Raw genomic sequence first — 27,723 nt, forward strand, 5'->3', positions numbered from 1 at the left:
AATGCTTAAGCAAAGAGGCAGTAAACACATTCAATTCAATTCAATTCAGTTTTATTTACTCACAACACGTTGTCTCAAGGCACTTTATAAAGTCAATTCAACCGAATCACAGATTTTAAGTATGGTACATACAATACAATTAATCCTAACAATCAAACAGTGCAGTCAGATTCAGTTTATTATTCAAATTGGTAAAATTTTTCTATGTAAGGAAACCCAGCAGATTGCATGGAGTCAGTGACTCCTCCTTGATGTGACCATGTAGCGACAGTCCCTTGCATTGACTTTGCAGCAAACCCTCATACTGAGCATGCATGTAGCGACAGTGGAGAAGAAAAACTCCCTTTTAACAGGAAGAAACGTCCAGCAGAACCAGACTCAGTGTGAGCGGCCATCTGCCATGACCAACTGGGAGTTTGAGAGAACAGAGCAGAGACAAAAAAGAACACAGAAGTACTGATTAGGAGTACTTTCTATAGGAAAGAAAAGTGAATCATTAAGGCTTATAGCTCATTCAGTGGCAAAAGACAGCTAAGGAGATAAACTCTGAGCCAGTTTTCAAGTCTAGTGTATGAAGGAGAGCACATACAGTTTGTCACAGTAGAAGCTCAGCCTGTGGCTATGTCTAGGAGAGAGACCGTGTTAAACACTGAAATGTTTAAGGGTGGTAAGGTGATAAGGCAATACGCCTTACCACGCAGATGGGTCAAACCTTGGACATTTTTTGACCCAAGTTAAACACATGAGATCCAAAGAATTTCACGCAGAGATAACCCATGTATTGGCTGACACATAGTGGGTAGGGAATTTATAATTTTTTTTTTTATAATTTACTTCTTTTGCCTAATTTATGGGAAGCCTTTTAAAATGACTTATAACATGCTTGGTGCTGGCAGTGTATTGGTTAAGTGCGCGACCATATGCAGAGGCTATAGTCCTAGGTGTCCAGGGTTCGAGTCCCGGACCCGGCGACCTTAGCCGAATGTCTCGTCCTCTCTTTGCCCTCTTTCCTGTCTACCTACTGTTGGAAAATGAAAAATAAAGACCTCTAGTGCCGCAAAAAAAATAAATATATATATATATATATATATATATATATATATATTTTTTTTTTAAAAAGACTTATAAGAAAACCGTGCAATGTTGCAAGAGAAACTATCCTGAAAAGTCACAAAGCAGATATACTCCTGTATTTCACGTTTGAGATTAAATTTTTTCTGCATTAAAAAGTCATACAGTCAGTCCTAACTAATCTTCTAACCTTCATATTCTTTGTTCTTTCTGTTATGGACAATCCAGTATATAGGGGAGGAGTTAGGACAAATGATTTTGCATGGATTAGTGTAGACTGTACCTTGAAATGGTGTGCTGTATTGCTGTCAGTGTACTTGGGTACATGCAGGAAGATAAGTAGGTTTTGTCTGAGGTAGTGGGCCACAGTGGGAAGCCAGGAAAGGCAATATTGTGGCAGAGTGAAGGTCATGATCCCAGTGGCAGGAGATCCTGATGGCTGGATAAACTAACCGGAAAACATTTGGATACATTTACATGATTATCTCTATGGGAAACTACGGGAACATAAAAAAACAGATGGTTTTGCATTTATACAAATTTTAAATGTTTTTTGTCTAAAAAAATAAAAATAAAAGGATACAGAAAGGGCAAATTACCTCCACATCAGCTGGAGTCAGCTTACAGTTCCTAACAAGCATAACTGTGATAATGTCCAATGTAGTTTCATCCAGACGCTTCCGTAGCACCTTAACCAGTTCATCCGTGATTTCTGGCCCTTCACACAAGAGGTAAAAGAAACATGAATTACAGTAGACTTTGACTTTTCAATTTCAATTTCAAAAAAGCTACCAGTATGAGAAAGCATGAGAAATCATTAGGGCTACAAATACTTACCCTAATAATTAGATATGCTAGCTCTTTATTTTATTAACTATAATTTGTAGTCACACCTGCTTAGACTTCAAACATTTGCATTTAGAAGAAAAGGTGTTTAACAGTATGGGTGGACATAAATGTGAATCCCAAAACAACAAGAATCTGTAATTTGAGTACAAACCATTATCGTTTTTTACTGAAGGGCGACACTTCCAAGGTTAATTTATCTCCCCTGATCTAAAGTCCTCAAATCTTTTGTGTCTAATAATTTTAAGTGCAACTCATATGTGGAAATCACAGAGGAGACCGAGGGAATCCCCTTAAGACACTCTAAGACACTCTTAGTATATATATATATATATATATATACTATATATACAGGTCCTTCTCAAAATATTAGCATATTGTGATAAAGTTCATTATTTTCCTGATTTTGTGAGATAGGAATTTTGGGTTTTCATGAGCTGTATGCCAAAATCATCCGTATTAAGACAATAAAAGACCTGAAATATTTCAGTTAGTGTGCAATGAATCTAAAATATATGAATGTTACATTTTCATCATGACATTATGGAAAATAATGAACTTTATCACAATATGCTAATATTGTGATATATATATATATATGTGATATATATATATATATATATATATATATATATATATATATATATATATATATATATATATATATATATATACACACACACACACACATAAAATGTATATAAATAATATATATTTCTTTTAATTTTCCAAATCATACCTGCATTATCCACTCCATGCACTAGAAGCAGTATGTGCTTGTCAACTTGTCCTACAGGCCGAGAGCCTTCCAAAGAAGATCTGGAGCCCTGAAGAGAGAAAAACAAGCTGTTTAGAACATCTACATTTATTTACCCTGCTTTACTGTCAGAACAAGTACAACTGTGCTTCACAACAGCATAGAAACAAGAAACTGGACGATTTCAGAAAAGCATTTCATTGCAGAATTATTGCTGAAAATTTTGCTAGCAATATTAGTTATTATTTACTTCCTTTTTCATCACTTTCCTCACAATGACATAATGCCATTACCACTCTCCAAATCACCTTAGACATACTCCAAGCTTGGCCATTGAAAGATGATAGATTTCCATATCTATAATTAATTGCCAAAATAATCATAGATATGCAGAGTGTGAATGCCTGACATTTGGCATATTAATTCCAACCTAATATTGCATGAAAGCATTCCCTTGCGATAGGAATATTTAACTCCCCCATATTACAATTATGATTTTAATTAAATGTAGTGTGCAGCTCTAGTAGAAACCGTGCAGTAATGTATATATCTTCCATAAAACAATACATAGATTTTACTGGAAACTGAACAAAGAGTGCATGTAAAATGTTGCAAATCAGAAAATGTGATCAAAAATGGGCAAAAACACAAAAAACATGTCAGTCAGTCATTTTCTACCACTTATTCCATAGTGGGTTGCGGGGGAGCTGGTGCCTATCTCCAGCAGTCTATGGGCGAGAGGCAGGGTACACCCTGGACAGATCGCCAGTCCATCGCAGGGCAACACACAAACAACCAAGCACACACTCATTCATACACCTAAGGTCAATTTAGAGTGACCAATTAACCTAACAGGCATGTCTTTGGACTGTGGGAGGAAGCCGGAGTACCCGGTGAGAACCCACGCATGCACGGGGAGAACATGCAAACTCCATGCAGAAAGACCCCAGGCCGGGAATTGAACCCAGGACCTTCTTGCTGCAAGGCAACAGTGCTACCAACTGCACCACCGTGCAGCCCACAAAAAACATGTATAAGGCTAAAATGAACCAAGAAGGCATTCTTTAAAATAAAGATTGAAACATAGAAAAAGAAGTCAGGACCTCCATGCTTACATACTGTGAAATTATTCTGGAACATAAATCATGCATGGCTTCTGTAAGGCTTATGAGAAATACACAACTAACAGTAATGCGAACACAGGAAACTCACCCTGAATGTAATCAGCAGCTTTCATCCACTTAGACAATTTTCACCAAATATTGAATTTCAAACATGCCTTTGCAATATTAATATTGAAAAAAACAATATTGTGATCATTCAGTAATCATTTGCAGCTTTAGTACAGTTACAGTGATATGATTTGAGAAGGGTAAGTTTAACTTTGGTGATGTCAGTGAGTATTATTAAGATGATTGGCTATAAATTGTTCAACTTTGACTGCAGACTAACCAATAAACATTGATACAACAACAAATTAGATCACAGCATGTACAACTTCCTTTACCTGAGACACAATCTGCTATTGGGAAGAGGAGCACAAGCAGGGAAAACAAATACCTCTGCAGCATGTGAATTCTTAAAGCTCTTTAGGTATAAAATTGCCAGTGTCACGATTCAGATGAAAACTGTATGCAAAAGCTTAAATTTACAATGTAGAAAAGTTTAATTTAGATAATACAGTACTACATGTGTTTTCTCACCATAAGGTCTTCTGAATAAAAAGGCTCCTGACTCCTAAAGAGCCCCATCGAGCGAATCGGATGAAGGTTTCCCTCATGGTCAGAGTACTTGCCTGTCAGTGAGGTTTCACAGAGTCTAGGGGAAAAAAGGACAAGGCAAATGGATACTTGCATCATGAGTTGCCTGACCACAAGGCTTACAGCATTTTTATTTATATGTGGTTAACAGTTTGAAATCCCTCGAAATCAAATATGACACCTGACACATGCGGAAGCCAAAGGAAGTTATGAGATATTCTAGAACCGTGTGAAGTAAATTTTCCTTTTTCTCTTGTCATTATAATACTCCCTGAATGTAAACATCCGTCGATCTCTGACACTGAAAAATCATGTATACCACCCACCACCCTGGTTTTAAATGTCTGAGCTACACAACAGGAGTTCAAGAGGAGTTAAGAGATATTTTGCAGCCACATTTAAATCAAAAATGGTGGAAATAAGAAGTTTTTTAGGGCCCACAGGTATTCCAGTCCTCCCATGCAAGTTTCATCTTTTTCAAAAGAAGTCCACAAACCTGATCTCTCAGTAAAGCTTTTAGTTCTTCATTTAATATTTAGTAAGGTCTTAACAATATAATCTAGTTACTCTATTATCTAGCCCTTGAAATCACAAAACAACTATTACTTCACATGTCCTCAGTGACAGCAGTTTACACAGTGATCTAGTCTAAACGGGGTAAAATAGATAACATTAACAGATACGGTGTATTGCTTTAGTTTTAAAGCCCTCAATAAGAAAGACAGACTGAACATGTACACATTTACACAGAACATGTAGAGGGTGAAATAGCTGGAAAAACAGAATTCACCTGAGGTAGAAGACTGATTTCGTTGTGCGCTCCTGGTAGACAAACATGTTCTTTCTATTGACTACAGAGAAGGAGTTCAGCACGGAGCGAAGGGCCTGAATTGCTGTGAAACGAGAACAAAAAAATATATTTAGAGTTAAATACTTTTTTAAAACAAACAAAACTTTTGACATCATAATGACAACAAAAGACCCCATTTTGTGAGAAGTTTAAACATGCAGTCTTGGATATGTTGTGCCCCAGCCATGGGATAAAACATGGACTTGAACTGTACACAAACAAAGAGATTTGCACAAACTCTGATTCCCTAAATTCCACCGCATTAACCTATTTTAGTACAGGCCAGAAAGAAGGAATCTCAGCTGGAATCCTATCATGTCATGGAGCAACAAACAAAACACTTCTCTCACCCATGCCTCGTTATCATTACTCACAGCAGAACCGCTAATTGAATGGTGGAGGCAGCATGTAAGAAGCTGAAAGTCTTTGAAACTTGCCGGCGAGTAAGACTCTACAACTTCGAAGAATCCTTGGATCCAAAGTTGGCTATGATCTGATGCTAGTGTATCCATTGATTGAAGAACAGCCAAAAGTTAGATTCCAAGCTGCTGTTTGTGTACCCACCAAATCACAGTGTGGTAATTAACACAAGCTCTTAGTCTCTCTTTCTGAGTTTCTGCAAAAAATGAATCTGAGCCAGGGATTCCCCTAGAAGAGAGGAAGAAGTGGTTTTTCCAGTGCCTAAAGAAGGCATCGAAACCACAGCTCTGCACGTCTTAAGGGTACAGTCTGAGAAGCTTTCCACCATTACAGCTGCTACTGAGAGCAGCCGCCAAAGTTTTCTTTGATCATCGCCTTTGTCACACAGCTCAATGCTCTTCGAACTCTCTTGATTTCTGTTCATCAGAATGGTTCATGTTCAAGTGGTGTCTGTGTAGAGTTTTTTAAAGTAAAAAACGTTTAACTTTAAAACGTTTGTGCTCATATACAGATTAAGATTTGTATTAATAGTCTTTCAAACACATCTAAACTTAAAATGGTTGCTAAATAGGCTATTTTTCTTTGTTAGCTAAAATCACTACCTGCTAATGCTAGCGCCAGGAAGGTCAGATTTTCGCATCCAACTTGTCACCATTTTAGTAATCCATTACTACATGTGATGGCTAGTTAACACTATTTGTTCAAAAGGTTTTTGATTTCCAATTCAGAAAATAATATTCCTTAAAAAATTATTTTTGCCACCCTAACATGGTGGGGGAGTGCTCAAATGATCCTAGAGGCTATGTTGTCCAGGGCTAAAAGGTCCCTGGCAGGGTCTCCCATGACAAACAGGCTCTGGGTGATGGGTCAGACAAAGAGTGGTTTAGACATCTTCATGAGGATTATTACAACGAGGCACGTGGCATCGCACAGTACGGCAGAGCCGGGGTCCCATCCTGGATGCAGGCCTGGGGTCAGGACTCTTTGGCGAGCGCCTAGAGGCCAGGTGGCTCCTCGCGGTACTTGGCCATCCCTCTGTGGGCCAACCACCTGCAGGGGGAACCACAAGGCACCAGTGCTAAGACGATCAAGCAGCGGACCAAAGTGGAGACCTCGACGACCCGAGCTTTCTTTTCATTTACTTATCAATCATTTTATCTTTTTTATTTTCATCTTATCATTTTAATTATTCATTTTTATTCTGTTTATTTGTGTTCGTTAATTGCTTTATCATTAATTTCTCATTTTGTATTATCTTATCATTTTAATAAAATTTGAGTGAAAAAAATACTCATATTAATCGGCATAAAAATAAAAACCAAATCTAACCTTCCTTCTAAATAATTGATAATGGGACTGGAATAAGGGGATTAAGGATTTTTTACCTGGGAAGCAAAAGACCCCCTACAGGAATGCATATGTTGAGAGGGGCGCTTCTAAGTTAAGCTTAGGACGCGCAGCAGGTGTGCCACAAAGCCCCAGATTCTTGCTCAGATGTGAGTAAGTCTTAAAAAGAGATGTTTCCCCATTTAATAAACATTTAGCAACAGTAAGTGCTTCACTCCGTGTGCATTGGCTACTGGTAAATTACTTGCAGATAAATTGGACGGGCAGCGAAGTTTCAATGAAATGGGAAAGGCGCAGGGTTCCAGGAAATTGCAAACCCCCCAGGGAGAAACGTTTGATTTTATGTTGAGAAAATATGGGCCCGGGAGCATTGCATGCATTAATAATTGGATAAAATTCTCAAATTTCCCTGCCGGACATTCATTTAGTTAATCATTTTTATTATCTTTAAATTATTTGTGTTTGTTAATTATTTAATTACCTATATGCCACTGTAATGTAACTTTTCCTATTACCTCTTTTTGTTTTTTTCATGTAGAGCACTTTGAATTGTCTTGCTACTGAAATGTGCTATATAAATAAAGTTGCCTTGCCTTGCCTTGCCTTGCCTTGCCTTGCCTTGCCGTGCCGTGCCTGGCAGGCCAAGCAGTCTCATGTTGGGGTTTACCCCAGTGAATGAGAGGGTCATATCCCTGCACCTTCTGGTTGGCAGGAGGTCTGTGATTGTTGTTTCGGTCTGCAGGTCGAGCAGTGGTGCCTGCCTTCTTGGCGTCCCTGTCAGGGGTGCTGGATAGTGTCTCGGGGACTTCAACGCCCAAGTGGGAAATGACAGTGACACCTTGAGGGGTGTGATTGGGAGAAATGACCTCTCCGATCTGAACCCGAGTGGTGTTTCATTATTGGACAGCTGTGTTAGTCATGGATTCTCCGTAACAAACACCATGTTCAAGCATAAGGGTGTTCATCAGTGCACCTGGCACCAGGACACCCTAGGCAGATGGTCGATGATCAACTTTGTAATAGTGTCCTTTGGACACATGTTGGACACTCAGGTGAAGAGAAGGGCTGAGCTGTCCACTGATCACCACCTGGTGGTGAGTTGGATCCGCTGGAAATGGAGGAAGCCGGACAGATTTGGCAGGCTCAAGCATATGGAGAGGATCTGCTGGGATCGCCTGGCAGGATGTATTCAACTTTCATCTCTGGGAGAACTTTGGCCAGATTCCAGGGGCCTCTATTGTCAATGATGCTGCCCATAGCTGTGGCCGTAAATTCTGCAGTGCCTGTAGCGGTGGCAATCCCACTACCCGGCGGTGGACACCGGCAGTAATAGATGCCGTCAAGCTGAAGAAGGAGTCCTATCGGCTACGGTTGGCTTATGAGACTGCTGAGGCGGCTAACGGGTACCGTGAGGCCCAGCGTGCCACGGCCTGGGCTGTGGCAGAGGCAAAACCCCAGACCTGAGAGGAGTCCAGTGAGGCCAAGGACTAACAGTCGCCCTCAAAGTGATTCTGGCAAACCATCCGGAACCTCAGGAGAGGGAACAGTGCTTCACCAACACAGTTTTACTGTGGGGATGGGGAGCTGCTGACATAGACTGGGGACATTATCGGGCGATGGAAGGAGTATTTCAACGATCTCCTCAATGCTACCGTCACTTCTTTCCTTGGTGGAAGTAGAGACTGGGGACTCGGAGTCTGACTTGTTTATCACCCAGGCTGAAGTCACCGAGGTGGTCAAAAAGCTCCACGGTGGCAAGGCTTCGGGGGTGGATGAGATCTGCCCTGAGTACCTCAAGTTTCTGGATGTTGTGGGGCTGTCATGACTGACACGCCTCTTGTAATATAGCATGGCTGCTGGGGATAGTGCCTCTGGACTGGCAGGTCTACATTCCTACCCTCACCTATGGGCAAGAACTTTGGGTCATGACCAAAAGAATAAGATCCCAGATACAAGCGGATGAAATAAGCTTCCTTCCCAGGGTGCCTGGGCGCTCCGCTAGAGATGGGGTAAGGAGCTCAGCTATCCAAAAGGAGCTCGGAGTAGAGCTGCAGCTCCTCCACATGGAGAGGAGTCAATTGAGGTGGCTCGGGCATCTGGCCTCATTTCCAAATTCCTCCAAAATAAACCTTGGTTCTTAAACATTAATATCCACACTGAACTGAACTCAATTAAAACAACAATAATTGAAAAGTAACAATTTCATTAATCACTGATAGCAGCTGGAAATCAACAGATGACCCTCAATCAATTAATATGTAGCACTTTGCTGAAACACCACTCATCCCTTTGATGCAGACAGACAGACTTTTTAACCTTCATAAATTGAATAAGCAAGTGAAACCTTAAATATAAACTGAACTCCATGATGCCATCAAAGTATGCGTACTGAAAAACGTCACGGATCTGACAGTTTTCCTGACGTATTTTTAAAATAATTCTGCCGTTTGCTGGCTCCCAAATTCCCAACAGTGGTCACAAAAATTCCAGAAACCTCAACATTCCATCCAAACCTGACATGTGCTAGCATTTTATTCTCGGGGCTGATAAACATCCGACCATAAGGTCCAGCTACCGCCCAAAACCAGTTATAAATGTACACCTTAAAATGATCTCCAAGACAATAGCCACTGGGCTTGGAAAAAAAAAAAACAACAACTTTATATTCCCCAGCAAGACCAGCCGTTAATAATTAAAAATTACTTAATCTAATAAACAACTACAACATTCAAAATGAAAACAGTTTAATAATTTCATAAAATGCAGGAAAGGCTCAATATTTCTACCAGGCTGAACAAGCCAACAGAAATTAAATTCTGTTATTCAAACGGATAGAAAACAGTCACACATGTTAGAGAACCCTCCCGCTTGCTGGGAGGCTTGTACCAGCAACTTTGTGCCCATCCTATCCTTCCTAACACAGACAATACCACACAAGGGTTCTTGGGATGTGGGATAATGGGCCTCGAGGGCATTGCAGGGTACCCTAGCTCTACTTCGCTCCATCCTAGGCTGCAATTTTAATAAATAACAGAAACATTGTGCTTTGGGGATGGGATGGGACAGATCATTCTCTAACCATAAAATAGCAACCCCAATATTAGAGTACTTTAGACATACACGGCTGCTTTCATAGCAGCATTTTGCATTTACACAGACACACATCCAGGGGTGTACCAGGGAAAAGGATAGGGGCTGGGTGCAGAAGCTGTTGCATGGACCTTATTTGCCCGTGCCTCAGTATTCCCTATGGTTAGGCAGGGACCAGTTGTGTGGGAATGACTTTGGGGCAATCCCTCTTGGTGTGATGTGGTTGCAATGTAGGTTTAAGCCAGGAGGCAGTGTAGTGGGTTACTAGCTGGCGTCATGTGGTTCCTATGGATATGTTAGGCAAACAGTGAGCCAGGAGGACTGGGCTGGGCTGTGGTGGCAGCCCCACTTTCTTGGGGTGTGTTCACACCAGGAAAGTCTTTGGTCTGCTTGTGTCGTCCGGAACAAAGGTGGACTTTATTTTTTTGTGTGGTACGGGTTGCTTTCCCGTTGTACATTTTGCAAGTGAACTATTACTTGTTAACAAGGCCATGCAGGTGAAGATTATTGCTCCCATTGGACAGAAATGAAAGGGGCAGGACAAAACAGAGACTGGGAAATGCGGGAAAACAACTGCGGAAGTCCTGCGTGCTGCACCTAGATATTTGTGCCATTATTACAGCTCCAAATCATTGTGAGGGTAAAGATGAGCAAATTCAAGACTCTTCTTTCTTTCTGCTCTCGGTGGAGGAGAACGCTTTTTCTCTGTCTCCCGCAGCCCTCCCATATCTGCCCTGCTTCAGCTCTGTGTCTTGTCTTTTTTTTGGAGCCTCTTTTTGCATATCTTCCAAATTCTTCCAAAATATGGATTTGTTCAGCTGGTCTCTCAATGCAATTGATCAAATTTTCTCGACGAGAAGACAGGGAGAAGTCGGGAGAGCCCACTTGCCCAGACGGGACGTTTTTCTCTGGATACACAATGGACTCCTGGCGGAAGTGGAGGATTGTGTGTCTGGCGATAATGTCAGTCGAGGATGTGGAAGATGTGTATATAATTGGATGTTTGATATCAGGATTTCTGCTTTTTGGAGTCAGCGGTTACCTGGCATATCGAGAAATTCGGAGAATGTCAGCAGCTGTTCTGGCAATTGTGAGGCTGCCTGGCATGTGTGATGGGATCTTCAGAGCGATCAACACTCAGACAGAGATGTTACGTGAGCTGAATTGCAGACTGGATGTGATCCTTACACAGGATCGCAGGCAGGTTGCGGTTCCTGGACTCAGGGGTGAAATGGGATAAATCTTGGAGAAAGTTGTTCGCTCGGATCTGGCGAAAGACCAGGAATTTGGCTGTTTGGATTCGCCTTTGAGAAGCACCAGCGAGACTCTCAAGGCTGACGTAAAATTAAGAGTCAGCCTAACCCAAATAATTATTGTTTTTCTGAATCTGGCTCCCCTGCACGGCATTGATGGCTGGCTATCATCAACCTCTCCTGGAAGTTATGTAAACATTTTATATTGATTGGTTGTTGGAAGACATCCAATTATTGTCTTAATTAGTTGTAAAACTAATTTTAGAACATATTTGTTCCATCCATCCATTCATTGTCTTCCGCTTATCCGGGGTCAGGTTTTAGAACTAAGTTCTAAAACAAATTTGTTCTCATTTCCAACTTCCTCAAGATAAACCTTGGTTCTCAAACATAGAACACACTGAGTGCTAAGACTGCATCCTTTTACTGGTTATGGTTTCCGAGTTGCTATCTCCTCTGGTGTGACAGGATCCATTTCGGTAGCTGGTTTGCTAGCCGAACTTAAAGCTGAGCTGCCTGGTGTGACAGCTCAAAACGGATGATATGGGCTTATGTGCCAATACAAACGGGAATAGCTCCGGGCTATGGTGAAGGCTGGAGTGGTAGCAGCTAGTGCCCGACGGCGGAGAGTTTTTCCCCCGCCAGTGGACAGTTGAACTAGTCTGCTATGAGAAATATGCCTCAAAGCGAGAAGAGGTTTTCGAATGACGTCGTGGCGCAAGCTACTTATAGGGTATGTGACGCTGGCATTGCGATCACCAGCAAATTAGGATTGGAGTAATGAGATAAATGCTTCTGAGGAATATGGCAAGGGGTGTATCCCATAGTGAGACATCACTGAGTTGTTATTGTTCTCTTCTCCTGTTCCTGTTCTTTTTTGCCTATTTCCTTAAATGAAGGCTCTAAAGATTGTACAGATGGCAGTGACTTGTTGTTTGCATACTGAGGCGCATTACAATATAGATAGTCAAATGTTAGTACACAACTATTTCTTCACTTCCTACACTGTAGAAGACATAAAAAATTATGAAGCAAAATTTAGTTAGCAAAGATTTAGTAAGCAAACAAAAAAATGTGGAATAACTCAAAACATCTTTTATACTTTAAAGATAAAATATCTTCAAAATTGCTCTCCCCCTTGCTTTTGTTACTGCTTTGCACACTCTTGGCATTCTTTTGATGAGCTTCATGAGGTACTCACCTGAAATGGTTTTTCAACAGCCTTAATAAAGTCCTAGAGGTAATAATAAATAAATAAAGGCTACGGTCATCCCTGTAACTGGTGCACCTTTTCCCACCACACTTTTTCATTCCACTCAACGTTCTATTAATATGCTTGATTAAAGCACTCCGTGAACAACCAGCTTCTTTAGCAATAATCTTTTGTGACCTACCATCCTTGGAAAAAGGTGTCAACGACTGCCTTCGAGACATCTGTTAAGTCAGCAGTCTTCTCCATGATTGTGTAGCCAACTGGCCAAGACTGAGAGACCATGCTCAGAATGAGGGATTGCTGGCAAAGTCAATACAAGTAACTGACTACTACTACAGGGGTTGGACAATGAAACTGAAACACCTGTCATTTTAGTGTGGGAGGTACCAGCCTGGTAGCCAGTCTTCATTGATTGCACATTGCACCAGTAAGAGCAGAGTGTGAAGGTTCAATTAGGAGGGTAAGAGCACAGTTTTGCTCAAAATATTGAAATGCACACAACATTATGGGTGACATACCAGAGTTCAAAAGAAGACAAATTGTTGGTGCATGTCTTGCTGGCGCATCTGTGACCAAGACAGCAAGTCTTTGTGATGTATCAAGAGCCACAGTATCCAGGGTAATGCCAGCATACCACCAAGAAGGACGAACCACATCCAACAGTATTAACTGTGGACGCAAGAGGAAGCTGTCTGAAAGGGATGTTCGGGTGCTAACCCGGATTGTATCCAAAAAACATAAAACCACGGCTGCCCAAATCACGGCAGAATTAAATGTGCACCTCAACTCTCCTGTTTCCACCAGAACTGTCCGTCGGGAGCTCCACAGGGTCAATATACACGGCCGGGCTGCTATAGCCAAACCTTTGGTCACTCATGCCAATGCCAAACGTCGGTTTCAATGGTGCAAGGAGCGCCAATCTTGGGCTGTGGACAATGTGAAACATGTATTGTTCTCTGATGAGTCCACCTTTACTGTTTTCCCCACATCCGGGAGAGTTACGGTGTGGAGAAGCGCCAAAGAAGCGTACCACCCAGACTGTTGCATGCCCAGAGTGAAGCATGGGGGTGGATCAGTGATGGTTTGGGCTGCCATATCATAGCATTCCCTTGGCCCAATACTTGTGCTAGATGGGCCCGAGTTGATGGGCACTGCCAAGGACTACCGAACCATTCTTGAGGACCATGTGCATCCAATGGTTCAAACATTGTATCCTGAAAGCGGTGCCGTGTATCAGGATGACAATGCACCAATACACACAGCAAGACTGGTGAAAGATTGTTTTGATGAACATGAAAGTGAAGTTGGAACATCTCCCATGGCCTGCACAGTCACCAGATCTAAATATTATTGAGCCACTTTGGTGTGTTTTGGAGGAGCGAGTCAGGAAACGTTTTCCTCCACCAGTATCACGTAGTGACCTGGCCACTATCCTGCAAGAAGAATGGCTTAAAATCCCTCTGACCACTGTGCAGGACTTGTATATGTCATTCCCAATACGAATTGACGCTGTATTGGCCGCAAAAGGAGGCCCTACACCATACTAATAAATTATTGTGGTCTAAAACCAGGTGTTTCAGTTTCATTGTCCAACCCCTGTACATGCTCATCCAGGAGGAGTGAATGCTGCAAGTTGCTGACTTGATGCAATCTGCTGGGTTTCCTTAGATAGGAAAACTTTTAATCAATTTGAAGAATAAACTGAATTTGACTGCACTGTTTGATAGTTAGGATTAATTAGAATGTATGTTCCCGAGTTGAAATCTGTATGATTTGACTGAATTGACTTTGTAAAGTGCCTCGAAACGACATGTGTTGTGAATTGGCACTATTTTGAGACAATGAATTTTGGATTTTTTATATCTGTAAGCCATAATCATCAAAATTACAAGAAATAAAGGCTTGAAATACTTCACTTCATCTGTAAGGAATCGGTGACAAAAATATAATATTCACATTTGTTTAGAAATAGATGAATATACAGTACAGAACAAAAGTTTGGACACACCTTCTCATTCAAAGAGTTTTCTTTATTTTCATGACTATGAATATTGTAGCTTCACACTGAAGGCATCAAAAATATGAATTAACACATGTGGAATTATATACTGAACAAAAAAGTGTGAAACAACTGAAAATATGTCTTATACTCTAGGTTCTTCAATGTAGCCACCTTTTGCTTTGATTACTGCTCCGCACACTCTTGGCATTCTGTTGATGAGGTTCAAGAGGTAGTCATCTGAAATGGTTTTCCAACAGTCTTGAAGTAGTTCCCAGAGATGCTTAGCACTTGTTGGGCCTTTTGCCTTCACTCTGCGGTCCAGCTCACCCCAAACCATCTCAATTGGGTTCAGGTTCGGTGACTGTGGAGGCCAGGTCATCTGGCGAAGCACCCCATCACTCTCCTTCTTGGTCAAATAGCCCTTACACACCTGGAAGTGTGTTTGGGGTCATTGTCCTGTTGAAAAATAAATGATGGTCCAACTAAACGCAAACCGGATGGAATAGCATGCCGCTGCAAGATGCTGTGGTAGCCATGCTGGTTCAGTATGCCTTCAATTTTTAATAAATCCTCAACAGTGTCACCAGCAAAGCGCCCCCACACCATCACACCTCCTCCTCCATGCTTCACGGTGGGAACCAGGCATGTAGAGTCCATCCGTTCGCCTCTTCTGCGCCGCACAAAGACACGGTGGTTGGAACCAAAGATCTCAAACTTGGACTCATCAGACCAAAGCACAGATTTCCACTGGTCTAATGTCCATTCCTTGTGTTCTTTCGCCCAAACAAGTCTCTTCTGCTTGTTGCCTGTGCTCAGCAGTGGTTTCCTAGCAGCTATTTTACCATGAAGGCCTGATTCACACAGTGTCCTCTTAACAGTTGTTCTAGATGTGTCTGCTGCTAGAACTCTGTGTTCTCTAACCTGTTCTCTAATCTGAGCTGCTGTTAACCTGCGATTTCTGAGGCTGGTGACTCGGATTAACTTATTGTCCGCAGCAGAGGTGACTCTTGGTCTTCCTTTCCTGGGGTGGACCTCATGTGAGCCAGTTTTTTTGTAGCGCTTGATGGTTTTCGCGACTGCACTTGGGGACACTTTCAAAGTTTTCCCAATTGTTCGGACTGCCTGGCCTTCATTTCCTAAAGTAATGATGGCCACTCGTTTTTCTTTACTTAGCTGCTTTTTTCTTGCCATAATACAATTTCTAACAGTCTATTCAGTAGGACTATCAGCTGTGTACTGTATCCACCTCCTGCACAACACAACTGATGGTCCCAACCCCATTTATAAGCCCTAAAATCCCACTTATTAAACCTGACAGGGCACACCTGTGAAGTGAAAACCATTTCAGGTGACTACCTCTTGAAGATCATCAACAGAATGGCAAGTGTGTGTGAAGCAGTAATAAAAGCAAAAAGTGGCTACTTTGAAGAACCTAGAATATAAGACATATTTTCAGTTGTTTCACACTTTTTTGTTCAGTATATATTCCACATGTGTTAATTCATATTTTTGATGTCTTCAGTGTGAAGCTACAATATTCATAGTCATGAAAATAAAGAAAACTCTTTGAATGAGAATGTGTGTCCAACCCTTTGGTCTGTACTGTATATCTTTACAACAGGGTATATAAATAAACATTAAAGTTTCAACCATCTAATAATTGATTGGAAGTGAAGCTGAATAATTTTGTGGTATTCACTTTATATTGTGCAATGCACTAGTAATAATAGCAGTCCTGAATCATGATACCAACCATATTACCATGCTTGACAAATAACAGAGTTTTGAGGCTATAACCCTCACCTTGACCCACCCAAACATACGTCTTACCATTGTGGCCAAACAGCTCAGTCTTCCTCTCATATGTCCATGAATCTTTTCTCCAAAAGGCATTTGGCGTGTTCATTTGTGCAGTTGTAACTTTGAAGATGATGATTTTAAAGAAGGAGCAGCTTTATCCGTTTTAACCATCCAGATACGACATTCGTACAACATAAAACCATGTTTTCACTGTGGACAGTGACACTGTCTGTCCAGCAGTTTTTAGTTCATGGCTTGAGTCTTGGTGGTTCCTAAGGGGTGTTGCTTAACAATGTATTTTTTTTATTATTTCATCTGGGAGGGGAACAGATTATCTGGGTCTTCTTCCAGTGGAAGATCCAAATAAACTATGCAGAGCATTTTTAATTGAAGATCCTAAGATTCTGCATCTGTTTAGAAATGTCTCCAACAGACTTGTCCGACAAGTAAAAAAATTTGAATTCTCCTTCCTTGATTTTCACACAGTTCCAGTAACTTTTCCATTTTTCTAATTTTTGGTAAGTCCAACAAGTGCATTTAAACAAATCCTTTTTATGCTGTCAAAGAGAAACTAGCTGTTAGACACAAAAATTCATTTAAGTTGTACTTCCCTTCCACCCTGGAAAAGAAAGCTTTACAATAATCACTAACATGAATGTACCATTTATTAGCCTATGTAAATTTAACTGTAAAACTGCAAAATATAAATGTTTTTCAAAACCTTTTTCACTTTAGAACCCTTTGATATAATCACTGGGTTCTGCAACTCACCCCTGGACACCCCCATGTTGGGTCCCATCTTAAGGCGAGGATGGATGTGGATAACTGTATTCCACACGACATCACATGCAAAATGCCCGGGAATAAATTGCATGGTGGCTGCCAAGTAGTCTTTGGCCTGGTAGCTCTCTTCTGTGTTGTAGTCTGAGTGGTTTATAAAAAACAAACAAAAAAAACAAAACAATCGCATTTAGACTTTATAAAACAACTTCAAAGAGGTTAGTTGGATTGAAACATCAGATAAACCTCCCAACCCCAGATATTAAATGAGCCACAACTAATAGAACAAGAGCTGGAAAAACAAAAATGATCTACCAACTTACCATCGGTAGTGTTCTGCCTCTGCCTGAAGACAGAGTCGTTCTTCCAGATGTCCTCCTCACTTTCAGCAACCAGCAGCGTGTTACATACATGGCTGTCATGCAGGTCCTGGAGCAGCATACGCTAAAACAAATTAATAAAAGTAGGATTCTGTTAAAACAGTCTGCCATTTCACTTAAGGCATTTAAGATATTTTAACAAGTAAATGACACAGCCAATATCCAGGAGGTAGTAATTGTCTGCACTGGCATCTGCCACCCCGTGCATGCTGGGGATGGGAGAACTTGATCAAATGACATACAACAATCATGTTTCAAAGTAGTGTTTCAATGTTATAACTAAATCAACCTGATTGACAATCCGGCAGACTTCACCAATCTTCCTGACCACTGTTTGATGCAGTTCTAAGAATTCAGGCTGCTTATGTTCTTCCACTTTGCCTCCTAGCTCCTCTGAACCAATCTCTTTTTCTTCGCTTAAGGATCTGTAAAAAAACAAAATATATATATATATATATTAAAAATTAAAAATAAAAATGCAATTTTAATTCTCCTTAACAAAATGACCTGCAAAATGTACAATATCCCAAATGAAAACCAAAATGTAACTTTTTCTACAACACATATACCTATTTAAATTCCATTATCAACGTAAAGCATGAGAGACAAACACATCATCTTTTGAAGGTGAAAATATTGATCAGATGCTCCAGCATGAAGTAAAAACAAATAAATGAATCAAATTTTTACAGATTTTCCTTTTACCAAGAGAACCAACAAGATATCAGATTGGGAGTTAAGAAAAAAAGAATTTACAGAAAGAGGTCACTAACAATGTGTATAGGTTGTTCTGACCTGGCATGAGAGTACACCTTTACTCTGTCCTGATGGATGTTAACAATTAGCCAGAAGTCTGGCATTGAAGGTGATTGACCATCCTGTTCTTCAGTGGTAGGACTCTCACACTCAGAATCACTGCTATCACCATCATAACCTTTATAGGAACAAAGAAAACAGTGACATTCCAAACAGTATCACTTTTATACATTTATAAACCCTCTGCAGCTTCTTAACATGACAGAACTGAAAGCCCTTCCAGGTATATTCACCGTTTTGTTGAGAATAAACATGGGAAAAGTGTCTACAACATGGTTACTAACTGAAACCATGAGGGAATCTGCCTTGACCTGTGCACTGTATCCCTCACAGTTTACACATATATTCCAGGGAAACACTGGAATATGTATGTAAAATACATCCTCAAAATTTAGTACAGACATAAATTCTCAATGTGTAGAGCACATTTGATCTGGAACTGGGAAAAAGTCCTGACCAAACTGATCATTACAACAGAAGAGAGACCAAGTCATTGTTTCGCAAGTCCCAAGAAAGTGTCAAGTCTTTTCACTCAAGTACAGTCCTACTCAATCCTGAGCTTTTCTCTTTTTTACCTTATTTTTTAGATGTGCATTTTTGTTTTTTGTAGTTGTCTATGCTGCTTTCAACTGGACCCACACTGGAGCTGATAGTTTTGTGGTTGACTTTGGTCTTCTTTATTTGTTTAAAATTACTTGTGTCCGGAGAGCCTGTCAGCGGCTAGTGCTGCTGCTTACACCAGCAATCAACTACTCGCACTCTGTATAGCCTCACCACGAGAGGCCAGATGTTCTCCACAAACTGAGAATGAAAAGATGCAGGACCCACTCCGACATCAGGCATTGCAACTGAAGAAGGAAAAGACCCATTATCCAGTCGTCATGGGAGATGTGAGCTCTCTGCCCAACAAGATAAATAGGCTGACAGTCTTTACCTGGAATCAGAGGTACAGTGCCTTGTGAAAGTATTTGGCCTCCTTGAACTGGTCAGCCTCTTGCCACAATTCAGGCTTCAAATATGAAGATATAAAATTCAAAATTCTTGTGAAGAATCAACAACAAGTGGGACACAATTGTGAAGTGGAATGAAATTTATTGGATGTGTCAAACTTTTTTAACAAATAAAAAACTGAAAAGTGGGGCGTGCAATATTATTCAGCCCCTTTACTTTCAGTGCAGCAAACTCACTCCAGAAGTTCAATGAGGATCTCTGAATGATCCAATGTTGTCCCAAATGACAGATGATGATAAATAGAATCCACCTGTGTGTAATCAAGTCTCCGTATAAATGCACCTGCTCTGTGATAGTCTCAGGGTTCTGTTCAAAGCGCAGAGAGCATCATGAAGACCAAGGAACACACCAGGCAGGTCCGAGATACTGTTGTGGAGAAGTTTAAAGCCGGACTTGGATACAAAACGATTTCCCAAGCTTTAAACATCCCAAGGAGCACTGTGCAAGCAATCATATTGAAATGGAAGGAGTATCAGACCACTGTAAATCTACCAAGTCCCGGCCGTCCCTCTAAACTCTCATCTCGAACAAGGAGAAGACGATCACAGATGCAGCCAAGAGGCCCATGATCACCCTGGATGAACTGCAGAGATCTACAGCTGAGGTGTGAGAGTCTGTCCATAGGACAACAATCAGTCGTACTCTGCACAAATCTGGCCTTTATGGAAGAGCGGCAAGAAGAAAGCCATTTCTCAAAGATATCCATAAAAGGTCTCGTTTAATGTTTGCCACAAGCCACCTGGGAGACACACCAAACATGTGGAAGAAGGTGCTCTGGTCAGATAAAACCAAAATCGAACTGTTTGGCCACAATGCAAAACAATATGTTTGGCATAAAAGCAACACAGCTCATCACCCTGAGCACACCATCCCTACTGTCAAACATGGTGGTGGCAGCATCAACGTTTGGGCCTGCTGTTCGTCAGCAGGGACAGGGAAGATGGTCAAAATTGATGGGAAGATGGATGGGGCCAAATACAGGACCATTCTCGAAGAAAACCTGTTGGAGTCTGCAAGAGACCTGGGACGGAGATTTATCTTCCAACAAGACAATGATCCAAAACATGAAGCCAAATCTACAATGGAATGGTTCACAAATAAACGTATCCAGGTGTTGGAATGGTCAAGTCAAAGTCCAGACCTGAATCCAATCGAGAATCTGTGGAAAGAGCTGAAGACTGCTGTTCACGAACGCTCTCCAACCAACCTCACTGAGCTCCAGCTGTTTTGCAAGGAAGAATGGGCAAGAATTTCAGTCTCTCGATGTACAAAACTGATAGATACATACCCCAAGCGACTTGCAGCTGTAACTGCAGCAAAGGGTGGCGCTACAAAGTATTAACGCAAGGGGGCCAAATAATATTGCACGCCCCACTTTTCAGTTTTTTATTTGTTAAAAAGGTTTGACACATCCAATAAATATCATTCCACTTCACGATTGTGTCCCACTTGTTGATTCTTCACAAAAAATTAGAATTTTATATCTTTATGTTTGAAGCCTGAAATGTGGCAAGAGGTTGAAAAGTTCAAGGCGGCCAAATACTTTCGCAAGGCACTGTACTATTAGAAGAGTAGCTTGATTCTGTTGACAGAGACTGGGCTATTTATGGGAGAATACGTGTAGTTGGTGGAGGAGTATAAATACCTCGTTGTTCACCTGGAGACTGGAGGGGAGATTCAACTGTGAAGCCATCTACAAGAAGGGACAGAACAGACCGTACTTCTTGAAGAAGCTCAGGTTCTTCAGTGTTTGCTGCTAGATACTGCATATCTTCTATAAGTCTGTTGGTCTGTTGTGGAGAGTGTGATATTTTCTGCCATCATCTGCTGGGGTAGCAGCATCAGAGCCAGGGACTTTAAAAAGCTCATAAAGCTAATAAAGAAGGCTGGCTCTGTTCTGGCGATTTCTATGGAGCCTCTGGAGATCATTGTGCAAAGAAGGATTCTTCATAAAATGAAGAACATTATGGAGAACCCTGAGCATCCTCTTCATGAGACTGTTGTACAACAACAGAGTGTCTTCAGTTAGAGGCTTCTTCAGATCTGCTTTAAGACAGACCGCTACAGGAGATCCTTCCTGCCCACAGTCATCAGCATCTACAACAGCTTTTGTTTTTTTGCAGCACTAGAGGCCTTTATTTTAAATGTTTTCGATAGTAGGTAAAGAGGAAAGAGGGACACAGAGAGGGGGAGACATTCAGCAAAGGTCACCGGGTCGAGGACTCGAACCCGTTACAGCCACACCAAGGACTATAGCGTCTACATATGGTCACACGGTTAACCCCTTGACCACAAGTGCCTTGCCCTACAACGGCTCTTCGAAGAAACCTGTATAATAGGAGCTACAACAACAATTAATTTACCCATGGGGTGAATAAAGTATTCTTAAATTTGAATTAAGTGCACCAACTCCAGGCACAGAATGACTAGAGAGGATTCAGAAAAGAGGAGTGGGTCTGGCTATGTTTGAGGATGGTAGATGGTATAACTGTGAGCACCCAATTTTCAAAGAAACACTGTACAGTAGTGGCTTTGAGCTGCTAGCTGGTAATATGAGGCACCACTAGTTACCACAGGAGTTTACACGTTATTCACCTAGTATGTTACCTGCCACAGCAAAGACAATAAAACACTGGATCCAATTTATACCAACACCAAGAAAGCAAACAGCTCATCTCCTCTCCCTCCTTTGGGGCTGAGATAACAACCTGGTTCATCTCTAGCCTGTGTTAGTTGTTGTCAGTTTTCTTATTAAAACACATTTTGCTACATTAACTCCTAATATCAAAACAAAAAACACCCTTTTCTAAAAACACCAACTTCACCAAAGCATAGTAAATTAGGCTCAAAATGCATTCTGTGAAATAATACCAATTTACAATTCAATTCACAAGGTACATCAGGTCAATTAAAGTGCATCTACTTTCAAAATGACGTTACAAAAATTGCAATACAGGATCTTCTATTTATTTATTTTAGCTTCTATGGACTACACCTTATTATAATTTGGGAGTTGAATGTCAAGATCGAGGCTGTTGAACAACAAATCTTCTTCTCCAGACAATATTAGATACAGTAGAAAAAATATATATTACACACCTGTTACAAGAGCATTACCAATGTATGTGCATAAAACAGTAGCACAGTTGGGCCACATGTTTTCTTTAACATCTGATGTTACCTCAAAGGGACATGTTATGCAAAATCCACTTTCCAGCCTTTATATATATTTTGTTGTGTACCCAGAGTCTGTAGGAGTGCAAAAAATTAAGTTTCTCCAGGGGCTGCATTGATATCTTTATATACTGTTTAGGGCTTATTTTTAAATTTTCTCTAACATCTATTATGTAACTGTATTTGCTGCGGAACAGCTAAACAAGGTCATGGACTTCCGTCATTTTTATTTCTTGCTGCAATTTTGTGCGAAGCTGCAAGTGAGTGTCCGGGCAACCGCACCATGCTGGCGGTCAGACGCCTCGGAGCTCCTCCGGTACTTGGTCCCCATGAAGCGATCACACACTCCATCTAAACACTCTTAAAGGAACGACTCTCAACCAGTTTCTAACTTTTAGCTCTTTTTAATCTAAGTTAAGGCAGAGGAATGATTACAGAGATCAGCGCTGAGCCTCCCGTCTCAAACCGTCGCCGTCTGTGTGACGAAGAGCCTCGATAGAAGGTCACATGTAGTTTTATATCTGGCACTCCAATGGAATGGATGTGCACTCCCTCAGTGATTATCAGTAGACTATATGTCACCATTGTGGTGTCTATCTGTTAGGTTGTGTAGTAGCGGGTGTCCATACTTGTGTGCTGTAGGTTTCTAATCAACCCAGTTATACCAGCTGCTCCACTATCTACCCCAGTGCCCCAGCCTCAGGTCATTTATGACAATCCTTGGGCCATTTATCCTTGTACTGTATGTTTATGAGCATTCTTATCCTATTGTAACAAAAGGGAAACATTAGAATTTATATTTTATGTCACTATAGTATAAAAGGGAAATATAGCTGTGGAGCATATTAATAAAGGTTATTCCTAACATAAGTCTAAATGTTTGGTTGATGGATGTATTAACCCACACAAATCATTACACCGTCCCCCATCAAAACCTCTTCAAAGTGCCTGGTTAAATATTATTTTTTATGTAAATCTAACCACATCAATAGGGAAATTCCTATTCACCCCAACTTCAAGGACAAGCACCTTCAGCAACCTCCTCCAGTATCAAGAAGGATTTGCTGAAAGACTCCATCTGATTAAGGGTTCAGTTACTTCTGTCCATGGAAACGATGGACACAACAAAGCGGTAAGCTGCAAATAACGCTAAAATGACAACAAACTTTATTTTAGACATGAATTTATTGTGTTGATATGCCAGTGTTAAAGCAGCACACAGCGCTATGTTTTTTATTCAAACATAGAACATACTCCTGGACCAGTGCTTCTGTGTTCTTTGTGTGTCTGCTCTGTCCTCTCAAACCCCCGAGGTTCTCCCTGTTAGACAAAAGGGAGATGTTCCTTTCCAGTCACCACGTGTTAGCCCAGCAGGGAAACTGCTGCAAGCCAATAGCCCCTTTTTCACCGAAAGCCTTCCTTTTATAATGAGGGAAGTGTCACTTGTTGGAGTAATAGGATGGAAGAGCTAGGCTCAAAAGGCATCCTCATCACTGGGCCCTTTGCTTATGAGAGACTTTACCCTCGACTCACCAACAGGGTCACCGTCATGTGTCCCTCTCGATTGGAGGACTACCTATGTATGTGTATGTAGTTACTGTTCTGGTTTGCTTTTTGTTGTTGAGGGGTACTAACTCATATACTATTTATGTTAGGTATGGTAGAATCTCATGACTTGAAACTTAGTCTCTAAATGTAAATGGCCTGAGTAACGCAGTCAAAAGGAGCAGATTGCCAAAATAAAAAAGGACAGGACATAGGTCACATTTTTGCAAGAAACACACAAGTCAATGCAAGAACATGATACATTTAAAAGGTTCGGTTATCAAAATTTTTCTCCAGCTATTTTTGACAATAATTTCAGAAAGTGATAGAATTTTAGTCTGTGCTGGAGACTGGAACATGATTCTGAACATGATTCTCTTAGGCCAAGAAACCTCAATATGTTGATCAACAAGATGAGCCTAAATGATGTCTGTAGGGATTTACATGGATAAGAACATGACTTCGCTACTCAGCCACTCATAAAGTGCACTCCAGAATAGATTTCTACTTGTTAAACACTACAGACAGACAAAGGGTACAGAATTGCTTAACAGGAAAATGCGATATATCCGATCAAAATGTGATTTACTATACATCTCAATAGCAGAGCCAAAATACACACTATGGAGACTAAATATCAGCATTTTAAATAATGAAACGGTAGGTAAGGAGATCAAAAAAGAAATTATTGACATTTTAGTCATAACAAGGATGGTCAAGTACATCCAACTATTGAGTGGGACACAGTTAAAGCAATAGAGGGAGACTAATCTCAAGAACAGCTTACCTAACGAAGTGGAAGAGGATAAAATTTGACTAATTAGAGAGAACATTAAGAATCTTAGAGAAACAACAACATAATGATCAACATGTGGAATTCATAACCCACATAAAAGAAAATCTAAAGACAAATAGATAACATTTTCAATTAATAATTTGAGAAACTGAGATTCGCAAAACAAACATTTTATGATTCAGGCCTGAAAGCAACAAAAATCTTATCTAGATGCCTTAGAACACAACAAATAATGAGATCAATAAACAAGATTAGAGACCCTTTAATCAATACAATAACCTATGAGACAGAGGAAATTCACAAGATTTTCTAAGATTATCATAAATATTTGTATTCACAGAGGCAGAGTCTGTGTCAGATCCTCTAAGCTGTGAGCTGCTGGTTTGTGTGGATGTCTCTCTCTTCTCTCCTGCAAGCCATGACTGGCAGGTGCTGTTCCACAGCTGCAGGGCATCAAGCAGTATTAAGGAAATGTACACAGAGTCATAGCTCTGTTGAACCATCCATTCCCTTAGCTCTCAGCAGTCATGACTTCATGAGATTTTTTTTAATTAAAATTGATTCTATTAAAAATAAAATCATTGGCATTCTCTTGAACATGATTACTTCATCCTCACTAAGTGAGACAGCATTGGAAGAAACTGTAGAACCTGATCTGTGTTTGGACTGTTTTGATCCTGTGGAGCTTCCTGAGGTATCAGAAATTTTAGCTTCATCTAAACCTTCAACTTGTATGTTAGACGCAACCTAAGCAAATTATTTAAGGAAGTGTTCCCTCTGATTACCAGCCCCATTTTAGATATGATTAATTTATCCTTAGTAAATGGATTAGAACCACAGGCTTTTAAGGTAGCTGTAATCAAACCTTTGCCTAAGAAACATTTACTTGATCTAGATGATTTACTATGCTACAGACCTGTATCCAATCTTCTGTTATTTAACATTCTTAAGAAAATAGTTGCTAATCAAGTGTGTAGTAATGATCTGTTTGAAGAGTTTCAGTCAGGTTTCAGAGCTCATCATAGCACAGAAAAAGCACTAGTGAAAGTCTCTAATGATATTCTTATGGCCTCAGATAAAGGACTTGTGTCTGTACTTATCCTGTTAGATCTCAGTGCTGCAGTTGATACAGTCGATCACAATATTCTCTTAGAATGGCTGGAATATGCTGTAGGGATCAGGGGAACAGCGCTAGGCTGGTTTAAATCTCATTTGTCTGACAAATTCCAGTTTGTTCATGTAAATGATAAATCATCTTTAAACTCCAGGTGGGACTCCAATTGTGGAGTACCACAAGGTTCAGTGCTTGGGCCAATTCTGTTTACTTTATATATGCTTCCAATAGGTAAAATTATTAGGCAGCATGGGATAAATGTTCACTGTTATGCTGAAGATACTCAGCTTTATTTCTCCATAAATCCTGATGAGACCTAGCTTGACCAACAGTGTCCATGCTGCAGCATATTGTGGAAATTGTGGCAAAATGGCAGAGATACACAGCGTGGTGGCTGGCACACAAGGCTCGGGTCCATTGTTGTACACTAGGTTACAGTTCCATTGCAAAACACTTTACGTTTGGTGTAAGCCCCAGTGAAGTCATGAGTCATTAGTGTTGAAGTCCAAGTGAAGTCTTTTGTCAAGTTCAAAATCATTACATTTGTGACTCGTCTGACTCAACTCCAAGTTATATGATTAAACATGATACAATGGCTGGATCAAAAGGTAACGTGGAAACAAAGAGGGGAGACAGCTGTGATGTGAATGTGCTTGTGCTACTTTGTAACCATGTGTATGTTACAAGGAGGAGCATTTATTTATTTTTTATTTAAAAATAACCTTTTCACTTTGCTGGGCTTTAGGTGGGTTTTCTCATTAAAGATGATTTTACCTGCTTTAGAAAATACTCTTTCACAGGGTAAAGAAGGGTCAACCAGGGAAGCAACATAAATTTTATACAAGCTGGGAATCAGCAGCGTTTTACTAATTCCCAGCTTATGAATCAAATCAGCAACCTAGTTCTTGAATCTGTGAGGTGGGGCTGGATTAGCTGATTGCTCCATGGCTTTACAGAATACAGTAAATGCAGATTAGATGATAGGTGAAGTTAATTGACATTTAATGACTTTTGTGTTAATGCGCAACTCACTATGATTGTAACTTTGATATTTGCAACTCTCCAGGCCACCAGTTTTTCTTTAATTTCACTTCCACACAGACTCTCTTTCTCTATTATACACACATGCACACACACACATACACACAGGAAGACACAATACAAGTTTAGTTCAGACCTCATATTTAGTGGTATAAATTCAATAAATTTTTTAAATGGAATGTTCATGGGATTGGAAATAATTTTAAAAAGTATAAAATCATAGATCTACTAGAAGAAAGCAAAGCAGACATTGTCTTGCTTCAGCAAAACCACATATCCAAATCTGGACGGTAGTACACCTACATTTCCTCATAACTTTAATTCCCAGCAGAGAGGAGTAAGTACCTAAATTAAAAGAAGGACACAGTTTACATGCAAAACAGCATATTGGATCTAGAAGGGAGATATTTCATTATTAACATGAATATAAACAGCTAAGGCTGGTGTAGCGCTTGCATGCATACCGTCCAAACATGAATGACTCCGCAACTTTTATCAATCTCTTTTCTGACCTTTCAACAGACTGGTTGAGCACTTGTGGTGGAACAAGATTGTAACCTCACTCTGAACACAGAGTTAGGCTCAGCAGATCATCTGCACTTCGTACACTAAATCAGGATATGGAAGATCTTGGTCGTGTGATGCCTGGCTTTACTT

General features: G+C 40.5%; 1 protein-coding gene across 4 annotated transcripts in view; it reads right to left on the bottom strand.

The window, feature by feature from the left end:
• szt2 (SZT2 subunit of KICSTOR complex) overlaps window positions 1-27,723 on the bottom strand; it is a 247,870-nt gene that overhangs the window by 100,807 nt on the left and 119,340 nt on the right. For all 4 annotated transcript variants that reach the window (XM_047374204.1, XM_047374205.1, XM_047374206.1 and 1 more), the window contains exons 40-48: window positions 18,365-18,503; window positions 17,859-17,994; window positions 17,513-17,633; window positions 17,181-17,333; window positions 5,225-5,327; window positions 4,378-4,492; window positions 2,657-2,744; window positions 1,671-1,789; window positions 1,355-1,519 (exon numbers count right to left, since the gene is read on the bottom strand). In XM_047374204.1, coding sequence (XP_047230160.1) covers window positions 1,355-1,519; window positions 1,671-1,789; window positions 2,657-2,744; window positions 4,378-4,492; window positions 5,225-5,327; window positions 17,181-17,333; window positions 17,513-17,633; window positions 17,859-17,994; window positions 18,365-18,503 — 1,139 coding nt within the window. The remainder of the gene's footprint in view (window positions 1-1,354; window positions 1,520-1,670; window positions 1,790-2,656; window positions 2,745-4,377; window positions 4,493-5,224; window positions 5,328-17,180; window positions 17,334-17,512; window positions 17,634-17,858; window positions 17,995-18,364; window positions 18,504-27,723) is intronic.

Source organism: Girardinichthys multiradiatus, chromosome 9, assembly GCF_021462225.1.
Source record: "Girardinichthys multiradiatus isolate DD_20200921_A chromosome 9, DD_fGirMul_XY1, whole genome shotgun sequence".
In the NCBI taxonomy this organism is placed as follows: Eukaryota; Metazoa; Chordata; class Actinopteri; order Cyprinodontiformes; family Goodeidae; genus Girardinichthys; species Girardinichthys multiradiatus.